This window comes from Brassica oleracea, chromosome C5, assembly GCF_000695525.1.
Source record: "Brassica oleracea var. oleracea cultivar TO1000 chromosome C5, BOL, whole genome shotgun sequence".
Lineage (NCBI taxonomy): Eukaryota > Viridiplantae > Streptophyta > Magnoliopsida > Brassicales > Brassicaceae > Brassica > Brassica oleracea.
This window is the reverse complement of record NC_027752.1, coordinates 2,614,503-2,631,526: the sequence shown is the minus strand read 5'-3', so window position 1 is coordinate 2,631,526 and position 17,024 is coordinate 2,614,503. Positions and strand designations below refer to the sequence as shown.

Below are 17,024 nucleotides of genomic sequence, written 5' to 3'. Positions count from 1 at the left end.
TATCTAAATAATTTGAAAAAACTGTTAGAAATTGTTAAAAAATGAGATCTAATGTTTTATATTGTTTGGACACAAAAATAATTATAGTTTGTTTGGAAATATAGATAGTAGTATAAATAAAATAGTATATTGTTTGGAAACATGAATAATAGTATAAAGAGAAAAATATAAGTGATTTAATGTAGCTTTAACTATAAAATAAAAAAAAAGTATTTAATTTAAAAACTTACAAAACAAAGATTATATCCAACACAATGTTTATGTTTTAATAAGATATATAAGTTTTAACAATGGCTTTTAATTTGAACAAATTTATGGAAATCTTTTTAAGTAAAACATGTGTATTGTTGTAAAGTTTTTAAATTAGCTAGTCGTTTTTAATATTTAAATAATTTAAATTCTCGAATAGACGAAGAGTTGTGACAAAATTAATAAACGAAGAGTTTAACATTAAAAATAAGAGAATAATCGTTTTATAATGATTTTTTTGTTTCGGTCAAATATATCTTGCCAAAAAATAAGATAGTGTGTTCTCCATCGTTTCTCCGAAGCTATTAAGATTGTGGCTCTGACTGGTGACCTTTTCGGGAACACGAGGAACGAATAGGAAAGGAACGTATAGGAATAAAATAGCAAGAATGAAAAGGAATGCTTGTTCCTTATCAAATTTAACAAGGAATGCTTTTGTTCTATATTTCTCTACACAAAAAGGAATGGAGAGGAACAAGAAGGAAAAACTATTCCTTGTGAATGGTGAATTTTTTTGAGAATGATAAGGAATTCGGTGTTTCTTTTCGTTCCTTGGTCACCCTCGAAAACGCTTATATGGGCCTCATAATGTATTCGTTAGAAACCGGCCCATTGTTAGCTTCGTTCCGCCGCGCTATACAATTCCAACCTTCTCACTCTCTCTCCCCAGCGAACCCGCGAGGATATCTCAGCCCGCAGATACTATGGCGACCAACGAACCCGAGCACGAGACCAGAGACGCGGAAGAGGCCGGAGCTAACGAGGCTTGAGGAGGTTGTCGTCACTACCGGTGAGGAAGACGAAGACGCCGTCCTCGATCTGTAAGTGCTGTACTATCAACTTAGATCTGATCGAACTTTTGTTTTTAGCGATGGTCTTGATTGAAAGAATCTCTTAGGAAATCGAAGCTGTATCGGTTCGACAAGGAAGCGAATCAGTGGAAGGAGAGAGGTGCTGGTACTGTTAAGCTTTTGAAGCATAAGGATACTGGCAAGATTCGTCTCGTTATGAGGCAATCGAAAACTCTGAAGATCTGTGCTAATCACTTTGGTAAACTTTCGTTTCTTAGGGGTTACTTTCTATATTAGGCAGCTTAAATTTTACTTTAAATTTATGTTTGTCTTTTGTTATCTTGTGCAGTTAAACCAGGCATGGCGGTTCAGGAACACGTTGGAAATGAAAAGTCTTGTGTATGGCACGCTCTTGACTTTGCTGATGGGGAACTCAAGGATGAACTTTTCTGCATCAGATTTGCTTCTATTGAGAGTGAGTGTGATTTTGGATTGTGCTCTTGTTAGTTTGCTTTTCTGGTGAGTGGCATACAATATTTATACTCGTCTCCACTTTCGTATTACCACTTGTTTCATTACCGTTTATGCATGTTGGTTTTGGTTTGCCTTGTTTATTCTGAGTACATAATTGCTAGAATTACGGTCTTAGATTACCATAGGGGGACCTTGAACTTAAGCTTTGTTCAATGGCTACTGTTTGGAAGATCTCAAGGGTTTTCATTACTGTGTTCAGGAGTTAGACACTGTCTATTGCTTGATTTTTCCCTTTCTTACAGTAGTAGACTCTCATTATTAATTCACTATCTCAAGGGTAATCAAATTCTTTTTGCTTTCAGACTGCAGATTATTTATGCAAAAGTTCAATGAAGTTGCTGAATCTGAAGCAGAGAAAGAGGAGAGAAAAGATGCCTCTGAAACAGCTGGTCTTCTTGAGAAGTTGACCGTGGAAGAGACAAAAACAGAGGAGAAGGTGAAGACTGAGGTGGAAGCTGAGGAAAAGAAAAAAAGCGAGCCAGAGAAGGCTGATGAAGAAAAGAAAACCGAAGAGGCTGCTCCCTCAACTTAAGATGCATCAAAGCTTACACTGCCAAATCCTGGCAAGGTAATGTAAGCCTGAAGTGTTTTGATGCGTCCATCTCGAGTCTTCCATTATCTTGGCAGTATCTACCTATCTATCTGCGCATGTTTTGTCGAGTCCATATCAAGCGGTCGGGGGATCGCTTGGGGTTGGGTTTTGCTGAGTCGTTATGGGTCTATTGTTTTGAGTTGAAAGCGTCGGTGGAGTGATATGAGAGATGAGAGATTTTTTTTAAAGTTGGTTGTCTGAAAGATTACATTGGATTCATTGTCTAAAGTTTCTTGTTATTCGTTTCTGGATGGTCTTATTTTGAGGATTGTTGGAGATGCTGTTTATTTCATGCACAAGAGTCGGAAGTCTTCTTTTTTTCAAAAAAAAAACACGCACAATTGTATTCATGTGATCTACTTATTAATACTCCTTTTCACAATATTTGTTTATACTTATACAGTATATCTCAACTTAGCATCTTTTATTTGCAGAAAACACACGAAATGAAGTTAGTGAAAGAATAGTTTAGGCAATGCTGAGAAACGGTAGATATCAGGGAGTAGGTAATTTAGGACCGGACATTTTATCCGCTAAATTTGATTCAATTTGTTATTTGTTTCTATTCAATCTATAAAATCTGGATATCCTAAATTATCGGAGCAAAACAAATACTACATTCAATATCCGTTAAAAACAAATCAAATTACAAATACTAAAATTTTAAGTGGCGGATACCCACTCCACTCCGACATAGATATAATACATATATTTATATGATTAAACATGAAATTTTAAATATAAAATGTTATGTTATTACTGTTTTTAACATAAAATTTGATAAATTTCATTGCACACATTTATGAAAATATTAAATCACGAAAGAAAAATAAAATATTTACAAAGTTTATCATTTTTTCCAGATTTACTTGTGTTTTTTATCATCATTTTATAGATTTATTTATGTTTAACAAAGCGTATGAGATATCCACAAGCATTCGCAAATATCCGTAAATATTTGAAACAAAGTAAATAAAAAAATTAGATATTCGTAACGTACGAAGCAAAACACAAATACCAAAAACTTTTGTCAATATCCGCTCGGCGCCCAGCCTTAGTAGATATAGTATATGTAAATATAATTGTTATTTTATATTTTTTATAGAACCTAATTTGGTCACTTTGATTTTAGAAAAACTACTTATTAGAAAACAAAAGTTAAAGGAGACTATTTAAGAAATTTGACCAATGAAAAATACCACAATACCAATTTAAAGAGGCTAAGATCATCTCAAAATCTTATATTTTCTTTTTGGTCAATTCCAAATCTTATATATATACTAGATATGGGTCCGTGCAACGCACGGGTTTTATTTGATGTTATCACTAATACATTAAAAAAATGAAAATATTGTTTCACATTAGTTCTTGAATTTTCCAATATATATTGATGACTTATTTTAGTAAAAATAAACTCTTTTCTTACATCAATTTTGATTAGTATTTCTATTTCAATAATCATGGTGTTTTAAATAGTATATTAGTTTTGTTTTTGAATAAATACTTTATTTTAATTATTTTTAAAATAGTATTATTTGTAGTTAATTGAAACATATAGAACTGTGAATTCTCTATATTATTTATATTGTTTAGGACAAATTAAAAATAACGCAATTCAAAATATTAATGTTACACAACACCAATCAATATATATTATTGATAGTCAGGTAAATATTAAATTTGTTTACTTTAACATCTATGGTGTGAATTTAACCTCTATTCAATATATTATATATTATTGAAAACTTCTCGATATATAAAATTTTGTAAAACGCTATTGTCTTTATGTCTTAAAAATTTGAAGCTCTTCAATTGTAGTAACTCTTGATAGTGTGGTGTATAATTGTAAAATCAAACTTGAAAAATATAGACCAACTTTTTAAAATTTTGACCTTAACTCTTGTTGATAGTCATTGCATAGCAAATTCGTACAGGGAACTAAGGTCTTTTCAATTTGAAAGGTCATCTTGCATCTATTGGTTTGAGACTTACTCTAGTTTTAAGATTTTTTTTTGAATATGTTGTTTTAAGATTGTTTTTATCATTTTATTATAGTTCTTATTGCAATCTTGCACATTAAAATTGAAGATGTCGATAAGAATTCCTTCACATAGTTCATCTCCAAACTTTTCAAAAAGAGAATGATGCACACAACCTTGATTGTATTTTTCTATAATAAAAAAATTCTAAAAAATTAAAAAAGAATTTTTTTGAGAAAAATATTTACCTTTTGAAGTATGAGAAAATTCATTCCTATAAGTTCATTATTCTAATGACAAAAAAATTTAATTATTATTTTTCAAATTTCTTACCTTTTAATATTTTTAACTGATTTAGTGTTAAATAAACTTCTTAATTCATTGTTGATAATTCCTGATAACAAATTAAATAACATTTTTTGACTAAAACCTCATGCAATCAAAATCATAACAATCGTTGTTGATTTTCAAATTATTATCTAGCTTGTATAACCGTAAAACTGTGTATAACTAACATTGATCAAACGTCAACGTAACGTAATAAATTGATGTTGACATTGACTTACCTAGGACAACATAACTAATTTTATATCGTCTATAGGAACCAACATACATAATTGTTCCAATAGCCTACGCACAACAATATCATATTTTATGATAATTATGACAGTCTCTAGTAAGGATAATGGTAAAACAATTAATTTTTTTTGCAACCCACAATTTAAAGCTATATCAAAAAAAGAAACACACCTAATATTTTTCTTGTATGAAAGAGTTTCTGATTTTAAACAATATTTTTTTTGTGACAACATCGAGGAGAGTTTGATTTTATATATATATAGATGTGAATAATTGTAATAAATTTTGGATTATGATTTCTTAAAAAATAAAATTTACTATTTAAATAAGAAACTATATTATTTATAAGGAAATATTTGAAATATTTATTTTACAATTTTTTGTTTAGATTTTTTTTAAAAAAAAGAAAACTACATTTAAACACTCTTTAAAAAAATTCTTTTTAGAAGATTTTATAAAAGGATAACTACTATCAAGTCATTATTTAGAATTATATTTTCTTTATGATTTTAGAAAACAAAAATTCGTATTAAATAAATTATTTTACATATATTTTTTGTTTAAGATTTTTTAAAAGGAAAAAATAATTTAGAGAAAGAAAATTACTGTAAAATAAAAACTATCAAATAATCTTTTACTATTATATTTGTTTAGGATTTAAAAAAAAAGAAAAATTACTATTAAATAATTTCTTTGTGTTATTATCTTATTATATTTATCTTATTAATTATGATATATTTTAACACATGTCATCATCCTTAATTTTTAATTGTCATATGTCACCATCATTTTAGTTATCAACTTTGAAATAATATTTTGAGATTATCTTTTTTCTTTTAGAATTTTAAAAAAGTAAAAATACTATTAAATAATTCATTTGTGTTATTATCTTATTAATTATGATATATTTTAACACATCATCATCTTAAAATTTTAATTGCCATGTGTCACCATCATGTTAATTAACAACTTTGAAGAACCAAACTTTATATAATAAGATATTATCTTATTATATTTATCTTATTAATTATGATATATTTTAACACATCATCATCTTAAAATTTTAATTGCCATGTGTCACCATCATGTTAGTTATCAACTTTGAAATAATATTTTGAGATTATCTTCTTTTTAGAATTTAAAAAAAAAGAAAATTACTATTAAATAATTCCTTTGTGTTATTATCTTATTAATTATGATATATTTTAACACATCATCATCTTAAATTTTTAATTGCCATATGTCACCACCGTCATGTTAATTAGCAACTTTGAAGAACCAAACTTTATATAATAAGATTTAAAAGGAAAAAATAATTTAGAGAAAGAAAATTACTGTAAAATAAAAACTATCAAATAATCTTTTACTATTATCTTTGTTTAGGATTTAAAAAACAAAGAAAAATTACTATTAAATAATTCTTTTGTGTTATTATCTTATTATATTTATCTTATGAATTATGATATATTTTAACACATGTCATCATCCTTAATTTTTAATTGTCATGTGTCACCATCATGTTAGTTATCAACTTTGAAATAATATTTTGAGATTTTTTTTTTTTAGAATTTAAAAAAAGGAAAATTACTATTAAATAATTCTTTTGTGTTATTATCTTATTATATTTATCTTATGAATTATGATATATTTTAACACATGTCATCATCCTTAATTTTTAATTGTCATGTGTCACCATCATGTTAGTTATCAACTTTGAAATAATATTTTGAGATTTTTTTTTTTTAGAATTTAAAAAAAGGAAAATTACTATTAAATAATTCCTTTGTGTTATTATCTTATTATTTATGATATATTTTAACACATCATCATCTTAAATTTTTAATTGCCATGTGTCACCATCATGTTAATTAACAACTTTGAAGAACCAAACTTTATATAATAAGATATTATCTTATTATATTTATCTTATTAATTATGATATATTTTAACACATGTCATCATCCTTAATTTTTAATTGTCATGTGTCACCATCATGTTAGTTATCAACTTTGAAATAATATTTTGAGATTATTTTTTTTAGAATTAAAAAAAAAAAAATTACTATTAAATAATTTTTTGTGTTCTTGTCTAATTAATTATGATATATTTTAACACTTTATCATTTAATTGCCATATGTCACTACCATCGTGTTAATTAGCAACTTTGAAAAACCAAACTTTATATAATAAGATATTCTTTACTTTCTTGCTCACGCGTCGCTTAAATTTTAATTATATACTAGAGAGTGACCCGCCTTCGGAGGGCGGGTATATTATTGATGCCCAAATATATTGATGCAGTTAGGTGAGAACTGATGTGGTGGTTATTAGGTTAACTGATGCGGTGGTTATTGTATAAAGTTTGTATTTTTCTTATATACAGTTATCATATCAAAAGGTAGGTATCATGAAAAATATTTGTTGGACTAAACTAATATCAATAGGTCACACTTGTGTTTTAATAGAATAGATTATTTAAAATAAAGAGAACGATTCAATTAAAAAAATTAGAGAATAGGAATATATAAAATATCTTTTAGATTTTTCCGAGCAGCTTCTTAACCATACTACGAAACAAGCAACCACTAGTGGCGCGTTCTAAAACTCGCCCGAGTTACCGATTACTCGTTACGCAGTGAGTCACCGTGGCGAATTAGAAATGATCGGTGCAATTATTCGGCAAACCAATTTCTGTCCGCCATGAACGTTGTTTAACGAAAATCGCCAATTAGTTAACTAAACCGTGGAACAATTACTTACTTTCTCTAATTAAAAAGGTCACGATCGTAATTTTTGTTGAGAATCAATCAAAATTGTGTGAAAAACATCAGAAGATCAATGAAATATGTTTAACAAACGTGAAAATAGACAACTAGAGAATATGTTCTACAAACATCCAAGAGGAAAGAGATGATGTCACTATAGTAATTTCTCATCCATTAAATAAAAGTGAAAAGAAAACACCATTTAGTTACCTTAAACACATGTTATGTAAGACTATATAAATAATATATAATTAAATATGTATACAATTCATTAAAGACTGAAATTAATTTCAAAAACAGTAACATATTCACCTCAAAACCCTGATCTATCATGGATTTAGCCTAAAACTCATATAATTGGGTATTTATTTAAAAATTATGAATCACAATACATGTTTTATACGTATATATATAAAGTATTATACATAAAAATACAGAAAATTCCTCCCCGAGTACTCCCCATATTTATTCCGCATTTTTAATAAATCGCTAGGCCTGTGTGCACCGCACGCGTAACATCTAGCGAGTTTTCGAACGAGGATTACATATCACACAAGAAAGTGTGGAGACACAGAAACAAACAAAAATGTGTTTAAAAAGAACATCACTGGTTTTATACATAATCATTCATCTACAACACAAATTTTTCTTCTGTTAGTTCAAGGTCTTCTTTTGTTGATACATACCACGAGAGTCTTCCTCTCAGAGCCATAAAACCAGATATTGTTGGTTTTGAAGAAAAGACTCAAGAATTAGCTCTCGTTATAAAAAAAGGAGGTAGTTGGAGTGGCAGTGGTTGGGGCCGCAGCGGCGGTGGTTGGGGCGGTGGCGGTCGAAGCACGGGAAGAGGAAGCGTTGGACCTTTAATGCTGATTCCAATTGGTGGTGGTGGTGGTACTGGTGGTACCGGTGGCTTTCGCCGTTCAAGCAGCAACCGAAATATCCGAGGGGAAGTGTGTGCTGTATGTTGGCTGAGTTTATCAGTTTTAGCCGGATTATTATTGGTTTAGAAGAGTCTAAAATATTTGTTGGTAGTTTAAATCAAAGATCTATGAGGTCGATGTTTGACATTCGGTCTGGTTTGGTCTGAGATCGATTGGTCAACGGTAAGTAGGTAAAATGTTGATTAATACAGGTAAGCGACCTTACACGAGAGCTAAATATATACATCTTTTGGTTGTTTGGTGATGGTATGCGGTCTGTAAAGTTTCAAAACATATTCAGTTTACTACAAGACTCGTCTTCTCAAGATAATTACCACCATCATACGATTAAAGTCTAAAATACTATTGCATAGATATTAAGGCCTGGATCAATAAGCAATATAGGCCCAAAAAGCAAAACAAACCCGACCCAACGCGAATTGACCCAAACCACCACATATTCGCTCTTATCCGGTTATCCCAATATACCACTGATAATCAACAACCAAATACTTTTTCCCGAAAAAAGGAAAAAAAAAAGCTACGCGGAGCGAGCGGCTTCACGTTTCTCCTCTAATCTCTTTATCCGTTTGACTCTTCGTTAAATTCAAATCCAAGAACGAAAATAAAAAAAACAATAGCGATGGGGTCGGTGAAAGCTTGTGTAATCTCCATTGATCTCAAACGTACACGGATGAACGTATATAATCTAGTTACAGTTAGCAGATCCTCATAACAAGGAGGGAAAATCTAAACAGAGGAATATGCTATAAGACTAAATCTTATTTGAATATTTGACATATTTTTTCACCCTCCCGCAGTGAGATCGTTGGCGCAGCGAACGGTCAAGTTGGATCTGAAAGCAGTAAATAACAAAGTTGGTAGCCCTTTAGTGAAGATGTCGGTGTACAGAAGTGTTGTTGGTACGTGAAAGACCTTTACTTGTCCGAGCGTAACTTTTTCTCTCACGAAATGTAGATCAATTTCGATATGTTTGGTGCGTTGATGCTTCACCGGGTTTGTTGATAGGTATACGGAGCTGACGTTGTCACAAAACACCAATGTTGCCGTGCGTAAAGGAAAGTGGAGCTCAAGTAAGAGGTTGCGTAAGAAGCAAGTTTCAGCTACTGCATTAGCTATTCCTTTGTACTCAACTTCTATGCTCGATCTTGAAACTGTTTGTTGTCTCTTCGAGGACCATGATATCATATTATCACCATGGTAGATCGCATAGCCTGAGGTTGAGCGTCTAGTGTCAGGGCAACCCGCCCAATCTGCGTCGGAGTAGGCTGTTAGCGTGTTGAGGCTGGACTTGAAGATTTGGAGACCATGAGAGCAGGTTCCCTTGATGTATCTTATAATGCGCCGAAGGGCACTCATATGCTGCTCACGGGGATCGTGCATGAATAAGCAAACCTGCTGCACTGCATATGTGATGTCTTGACGTGTGAAGGTCAGGTACTGCAGAGCACCTGCAAGACTACGATACTCTGTAGAATTCTTCAACGATTCTCCTGTTTCTCCCGAGAGCTTTGAGTTAACATCAACTGGAGTGGATACTTGCTTGCATTCTGTCATACCAGACATTGCTATAATCTCTTTTGCATATTGTTGTTGAGTTAACAAGACACCTTGTTTGTTGTATTCTACTTTGACTCCAAGGAAATAATTAAGCTTTCAATATCTGTAATCGGGAATTCTTGCTTTAGCTGAGAAATGAGACCTGAAATAAGCTCTTGAGAAGAGCTAGTTAGCACAATATCATCCACATAGAGAAGGAGATAGGCTATATGATTTCCTTGTCGAAGAACAAACCGAGAAGTGTCACTTTTGGCTGTAACAAAACCAAGGCGTGAGAGGCAAGAAGCAAACCGAGCATTCCAAGCGCGAGGTGCCTGCTTGAGGCCATAAAGCGCCTTATGTAGCTTGCATACATGGGTCGGGTTCTTCTTATCTACAAATCCAGGCGGTTGATGCATATAGATTGTCTCTGAGATTTCACCGTGTAAGAACGCATTTTTGACATCTAAATGTCTCATCTCCCAGCCCTTAGAGACAGCAATGTTAAGAACCATTCGGATAGTCGCCGGTTTGACTACAGGACTGAATGTCTCGTCGTAGTCCACTCCTGGCTGTTGCGACTTCCCATTGGCTACTAGGCGAGCCTTGCATCGCTTTGGATTTCCATATGCATCATGCTTAAGCTTATACAACCACAAAGAGTTAATAATGTTAGCTCCATAAGGTCTAGGTACCAAACTCCAAGTTCTAATTTTAATCTGAGCATCGTATTCATCCGTCATTGTTGGATTCCAGTTCGGATCAGCTAAGGCTTTTTGATGGCTAGTGGGAAGTCTTGACTCAGAAGAAGTGTATAAAGAGAAAATTTTCTTTGGTTTACGGACTCCAACTTGACTTCTCGTCGTCATTTTCGTTGCTGGAAGGGTAGATGGCTGAGCGAGAAGGTGATTAATGGTATCAGTTGACGTGAGAGGAAGTTGTAGAGAAGTTGGAGGATGCTGTATTTGAGGAGCTTGAAGAATATTTTTGAAAACTGGAGAAGGATCTGATTCAAGAAAATCAAAGACCTGAGGGTTTTGTGAAGCTTTTTCTGCTTTTGGAAATGTATGTTCATCAAACACCACATGCCTAGATATAATTATACGATTTGTTTTCAAATCTAGGCATCGATATCCTCGGTGATTAAGAGGATAACCGAGAAACAAGCAAGGAGTAGAACGAGGTGAGAGCTTGTTTGTGTTGACGTGATGTATATTTGGGAAACACAGAGAACGAAACATACGAAGATGATCATAAGTAGGAGTTTGATTGAAAAGCTTGAAGTGAGGAGTTTGGTTACTAATGGATGAAGAAGGTAAGATATTTAGCACATGAGTTGCGACATGAAGCGCTTCTGCCCAATACGATGGAGAAAGATGAGCTTGAAACAAGAGAGTTCGTATGGCATTGTTAAGCGTTCTTATCATTCTTTCAGACTTGCCGTTTTGTTGAGAGGTGTGTGGGCAAGAAAAACTGAAAGATATGCCATGGTGAGAGAAATGATCATGAAAATAAGAGTTGCATATTCTCCACCATTGTCGCATTGAAACGTTTTGATGCTCGTTTTGAATTGGTTTCTGACATAAGCACTGAAATGTAAAAATTTCGAGAAGACATCACTCTTCCTGCGAAGTGGATAAACCCATAAGTAGTGTGAGAAATCATCAAGAAAAAGAACATAGTAACGACAACCACTGAGGCTGTGAACTGGAGAGGTCCAAACATCTGAATGAATGATTTCAAAAGGTTTATTGCTTTGAGTTAAAGACTTATGAAAAGGAAGTTTTATGTGTTTCCCAATTTGACAAGCATTGCAACAAGGTAAGAACTTGTCTTTATTACATGAAAGCAAACCAGAAGAAATAAGAGAATTGAGAGTGTGATTATTTGTATGAGCCAGGCGCCTATGCCATATGGAAGAAGACTCGGAGGTAACAAACAGTGCCGTGTGTTTATTGAGATGAGAAGGCACTGGATACAGATCACATGTACTGTCACTGCGGAGTAAGATTTTCCGAGTTTTGAGATCCTTCACAGAGAAACCAAATGGGACAAATTCAACAGAACAGCAATTATCAACAGTAAAACGACAGACCGAAACAAGATTTTTGACAATGTTTGGAGCAACAAGCACGTTTTTTAAATGTAAGAGACAAGATTGAGATGGAATGGAAGAATGACCAGTGAACTTTACCGGTATAGAGGAACCATTTCCAACAGTGACAGACGTTCCGGTACTCGTATTAAAAACAGAATGGAGCGTACCTGACGAAGAGGCTAAGTGAGCTGAAGCACCGCTGTCCATGAACCAGCCATTCTGAGAAGGGTCAGTGAGAGTCATGGTATTGAAGGCTTCCGCAAAGTCTCTTGTTGGCTGGATAGTCGTGTCAGCCATGAGCCCTTGAGCTGGAGCAGGCGTTTGAGTTGGAGGTGCATAGAAGCAAGGAGGATAGAGCCCTTGTGGAAGGGGCTGCCATTGTGCCACTGATGCCTGCTGCTGAGGATGATAGTTGTTGGGGCTGAACGATCCATACCAGTATGGTGGTGGAGTCCAGTTGTTGTATTGAGGACGTTGATGGAAGTTGTTGTTATTGTAACGCCCTCTGTTGCGATTGCCACGCCTGTTGCCACAGTTATTGTTTCCCCGGTTGTTGATGTTGTTGTTGTATTGTTGTTGTTGAGTCTCCAGAGTTGTTGCAACGAGAGCCGTTGAGGAAGATGCATTATCTTTGTGTGAAGCCGTCACCTTGTGCGTCTTCTTCAGTCTCGTTTCCTCCATCTCTAACATGTTCTTAGCATCATCAAAGGAAGGAAAAGGCTTCTGGTGCTTTATCACATTAAGTACATAGTCATACTTCTCATTCAACCCATTAAGCATGTACATTACCAGTGTTTTATCAGCCACGGGGGAGTCGAGATTGGCTAGTAGGTCTGCAACGGATTTGAGTTGCTGACAGTACTCATGGATGGAGAGATCGCCAATCTCCTTGTTTCGAAGGTCGGAGTCAAGCTGCATCACCCGAGCTTCTTTGTTTTTTCTGAACTGGTTCTCTATGCGAGTCCAGACGTCATGCGCGGTGCCTCCTTTTTTGAATGTTGATTTGAATAGTGGCGGTGCGAGAGTTCCGTATAGCCACAATTTCACGAGGGCATCACGCTTGTGCCATGTAGCATCATCATCACCAGTTGGAGCGGAGCTTCCATCGACATGGCCGAGGATGTCGAAGGTGAGCCAGTGCATAAGAAGCAACTGTCTCCATGCATCGTAATTGCATTCATCAAGATACAACACAAGCGGAATGTGGGTCTTTATGTTCGTAACACCATAAGCTCTCTCGGTCGAGGCGTTTTGATTGGCCATCGATTACGTAGAAGAGCAGAGGTTTAATGACAAACGAAAAAAAAAAGAATAAGGATCTGAGAGTAGGCTCTGATACCATGAAAGCTTGTGTAATCTCCATTGATCTCAAACGTACAAGGATGAACGTATATAATCTAGTTACAGTTTATAAGTTGTTTGAAGTGAAAGATTTTGTTTGAAAAAGAAAGCTTTTTATAACTTGAGAAATTTTTTTATTACTCGAAAGTTTTTTACAAACTTGGATCATTCTTGATGATCCAAAATGAGAAGTGAGGGAAGATATTTATAGCCTCCAAACTACAAAATATTTTACATATTTTAATCCTAAATTTAGATAATTCTACTTAAATATTTAAGATTATTTTAGAATTTAGGTTAAGGTTGGGATAATCATGATTAGTGATTGTTAGCCCAATGTGACCCAAAATCAAGTTTACTTTTCAACACCCCCTCTTAAACTTGATTTGGTTACTCCAAGCAAGCTCCTCATCTTGAAAAAATCTTCCCATTTGAGTGGCTTGGTGAAGATATCAGCTAATTGATCATTTGTTTTCACATACTCCAATTGCACATCCATCTTGGTAACACATTCTCTAATGTAGTGGTAACGAGTATCGATGTGCTTACTCCGATCATGGAAGACTGGATTCTTCGCCAATGCTATTGCCGACTTGTTATCCACAAAGATCTTCGTTGGCTCCTCTTGTGGTAGGCTCAACTCCTTTAGCAAGTTTCGTAACTAAATAGCATGACAGACACATGAAGTAGCTGCCACATACTCCGCTTCACAAGTAGAAAAAGTGACAATTGGTTACTTCTTTGACATCCATGCGAAAGCGGCTTCTCCAGTGAAAAACACGAAAAACATGAAAAATCTATTATTTTTTTATATATTTAATAAATAATTAAGTAAAAATATAAATGAAGAAATCATTGTAATTTATACTTCCAATGAAAGTCATTTTGACTTTTAAAAATTGTTTAGAAGATAAAAACTAAAAAAACTATTTAAGAAAGTTGACCAAGGAAAAAATGTCATATACAATATACCAATTTAGAGAGGATAAGATCATCTCAAAATCTTATATACATTTTTTAGTCAAAAAAAAAATCTTGTATATATATTATTTGCATTTTTGCTTAGATGTCGCTTAAATTTTTATTATATATTAATTAAATAAAGAGAACAATTCAATAAAAATAGGGAATATGAATAAATAAAATATATTTTTTAGATATTCCTGAGCAGCTTCTTTATAACCATACTTCGAACAGGCACAGAAACAAAACGAAAATGCATTGCATTATATATAAATACATTGCATATCAGACAAGAAAGTGAGGAGACACAGAAACAAAACGAAAATGTGTTCAAGAAGAACATCGTTGGTTTTATACATTCTCTTAATCTTTCATCTTCAGCACAATTTTCCTTCTATTAGTTCAAGGTCTGCCTCTGTTGATGTGTACTATGAGAGTTTTCCTCTCAGAGCCACAAAATCAGATGTTGATGGTTTTGAAGGAAAAGGACAAGAATTAGCCGCAGTTACAAAAAATGGAAGCGGTGGAGGATGGCGTGGTGGCGACTGTGGAAGCACCGGAATAGGAGGTGGTGGAGGATGGTGTGGCACCAGAATAGGAGGTGGTGGAGGATTGCATGGCTGTCGTGGTGGCTGTGGCGGCACCAGAATAGGAGGCCGTAGAGGATTGAGTGGTTGGTTTGGCTCCAGAATAGGAGACAGATTGCGTGACTGGTTTGGATCCCCAATAGGAGGCGGCGGCGGCCACGGTGACAGCGGTGGTAACGGTGGCGGCGGCCACGGTGGCGGCGGCCACGGTGGCGGCGGCCACGGTGACAGCGGTGGTAACGGTGGTAGCGGTGGCGGCGGCGGCCACGGTGACAGCGGTGGTAACAGTAGTAGCGGCGGCGGCGGGGGTAATGGCGACGGCGGCGGCGGTACTGGAATAGGAGCCGGCGGAGGATTACCTGGTGGCAATGGTGGAATAGGAGCCGGCGGAGGATTACCTGGTGGCAATGGTGGAGCAGTGGCGGAATAGGAGGCGGTGGAGGATTTCCTGGCATCGGCGGTAGCGGAATAGGAGGAGGTGGAGGATTTCCTGGCATCGGCGGTAGCGGTGGTGGTGAAGGATTTCCTGGCATCAGCAGCGGAATAAGAAGCGGAATAAGAAGTGGAATAAGAGCCGGTAAAAACTTACCTGACGGCAACGACAGTGACAACGGAACAGAAAGCAGTGGAAGATTACCTGGCGGTGACATCGGTGGTGGCAGCGGCGGTGGCAGCGGCGGTGGCAGCGGCGGTGGCAACGAAATAGGAGGCAGTGGAGGATTGCCTAGCGGCGGTAATACTGGTGGATCTCACCGTTCAAGCAGCAGCCGTAATACTCGAAGGGGAGTGTGCACTGTCTGTTGGTTGAGTTTATTGGTTTTAGTCGGTTTATTATTGGTTTAGAAGGATCTAAAATATATGTTGGCCATTTAAATCAAAATCTGTGATGTCCATGTTTGACATCATGTCTGGTTTGGTCTGAGATTGATTGGGCCACTGGTAAGTAGGTAAAATGTATTAAACATTTTACGGGTAAGTGATCCCTTATATATTAAAGGAGAAACATTGTATTAAATGCATTCACATTAAAATAGACACGTGGCAGCCTCATAATGATTCGATAATAAATATGTTAACGCGTTCATACTATATTCATAAATGTGTTTACACTATGTACTTTGCGCATCTTTTAATATAAAACTCATGCATGTTTTTAATAAAACTCTGATTTTTTTTGATTCGAATCAAAAGAGATAATGAATCAAAAGCCTAATTCGATCCATTATCTGTTTTTGATTCGATTCATTACCCGTTTTGATTTGAATCAAAAAATCTGGATATCCGTAACTCTACGAAGCAAATCAAATATTAAAATACAATATCCAAAAACAAGCAAATAACAAATACCAATATTTTTAGGAACGAATATATAATTCGATCTGTTATATGCATATATATATATATATAAAATTATATATATACGTTATATATATATATATTATATTTTATATAAGTCTTACAACATTTTCACGAACTAAATTTATTATATTAGGCACTAGAATTTAAAAAGTTAAATAATGTTTTATTTTGTAATAAAATGTTATTATTAAATTTTTCTATTATTTTATTTTTTTAATTTATTTAAGGATCAAATAGGATATTCTTTAAAATTCTAAAAAAAATCGGATATCCGAGTCATTGAATATCCAGGTGGCTAAAGATAAAATCAACACAAATTCCTCCAAATACTTGAATATTCGATCTGTGTCCACCCCTATTTAAGGATACAATTTTATTTTCTTTATATGAAAAAAATTCACTAATGTCATGACCTTTTTATTTTTAATTAATTTTAATTTTATATTTCATGTATTATTTTTAGAAAAATGTCATTAATATTAATTAATAATATCCCCTATATATTAATCATGGAACATTACAACATGTTTTGATAGCCACGTGTCATCACCAGAATGATTTTCAGAATCGTTAGAAAAATAAGTTGTTCCATAAAATTATATATTATATTTTTCATTAAAATAACAACAAATTGATTATATACACACAAAAGAATATTCTTTCTTACCTTAAATAAAAGCTACGAAATTATTTAATATGAATAA

General features: G+C 34.1%; 4 protein-coding genes across 4 annotated transcripts; 2 read left to right on the top strand and 2 right to left on the bottom strand.

Annotated features, from left to right (window-relative positions):
* The first annotated feature begins 871 nt into the window (after nucleotides 1–871).
* Nucleotides 872–2,458, top strand: LOC106344035 (ran-binding protein 1 homolog a). Its single transcript, XM_013783406.1, is given in 5 exon segments — nucleotides 872–1,012; nucleotides 1,014–1,070; nucleotides 1,148–1,299; nucleotides 1,390–1,515; nucleotides 1,877–2,458. Coding segments are annotated over 5 exon segments (624 nt in total). The 5' UTR covers nucleotides 872–953; the 3' UTR covers nucleotides 2,107–2,458.
* A 6,761-nt stretch (nucleotides 2,459–9,219) lies between these two features.
* On the bottom strand, nucleotides 9,220–9,999 carry LOC106344264 (uncharacterized mitochondrial protein AtMg00810-like). The gene has a single exon (XM_013783673.1). The coding sequence runs from the start codon at nucleotides 9,997–9,999 to the stop codon at nucleotides 9,220–9,222; it is 780 nt and encodes a 259-aa protein (XP_013639127.1).
* Nucleotides 10,000–11,966: 1,967 nt separating this feature from the next.
* Nucleotides 11,967–13,333, bottom strand: LOC106344262. The gene is made up of 2 exons (XM_013783672.1): nucleotides 12,238–13,333; nucleotides 11,967–12,001 (listed from the first exon to the last, which is right to left on the bottom strand). Exons 1-2 carry the CDS (start codon nucleotides 13,331–13,333, stop codon nucleotides 11,967–11,969), a joined length of 1,131 nt encoding a protein of 376 aa, XP_013639126.1.
* A 1,355-nt stretch (nucleotides 13,334–14,688) lies between these two features.
* On the top strand, nucleotides 14,689–15,804 carry LOC106344261 (glycine-rich cell wall structural protein 1.0). The gene is made up of 2 exons (XM_013783671.1): nucleotides 14,689–15,332; nucleotides 15,392–15,804. The coding sequence occupies exons 1-2, from the start codon at nucleotides 14,699–14,701 to the stop codon at nucleotides 15,802–15,804; spliced, it is 1,047 nt and encodes a 348-aa protein (XP_013639125.1). The 5' UTR covers nucleotides 14,689–14,698.
* Nucleotides 15,805–17,024: the final 1,220 nt, after the last annotated feature.

Coding starts and splice junctions, on each gene's coding strand:
- LOC106344264 (XM_013783673.1), bottom strand. CDS start 9,999: ATGTCTGGTATGACAGAATGCAAGCAAGTATCCACTCCAGTTGATGTT.
- LOC106344262 (XM_013783672.1), bottom strand. CDS start 13,333: ATGGCCAATCAAAACGCCTCGACCGAGAGAGCTTATGGTGTTACGAAC. Junction 12,002..12,237: donor TCACTTAGCCTCTTCGTCAG/GTACGCTCCATT, acceptor TTCTCTGTGAAG/GATCTCAAAACTCGGAAAAT.
- LOC106344261 (XM_013783671.1), top strand. CDS start 14,699: ATGTGTTCAAGAAGAACATCGTTGGTTTTATACATTCTCTTAATCTTT. Junction 15,333..15,391: donor AGGATTACCTGGTGGCAATG/GTGGAATAGGAG, acceptor GTGGCGGAATAG/GAGGCGGTGGAGGATTTCCT.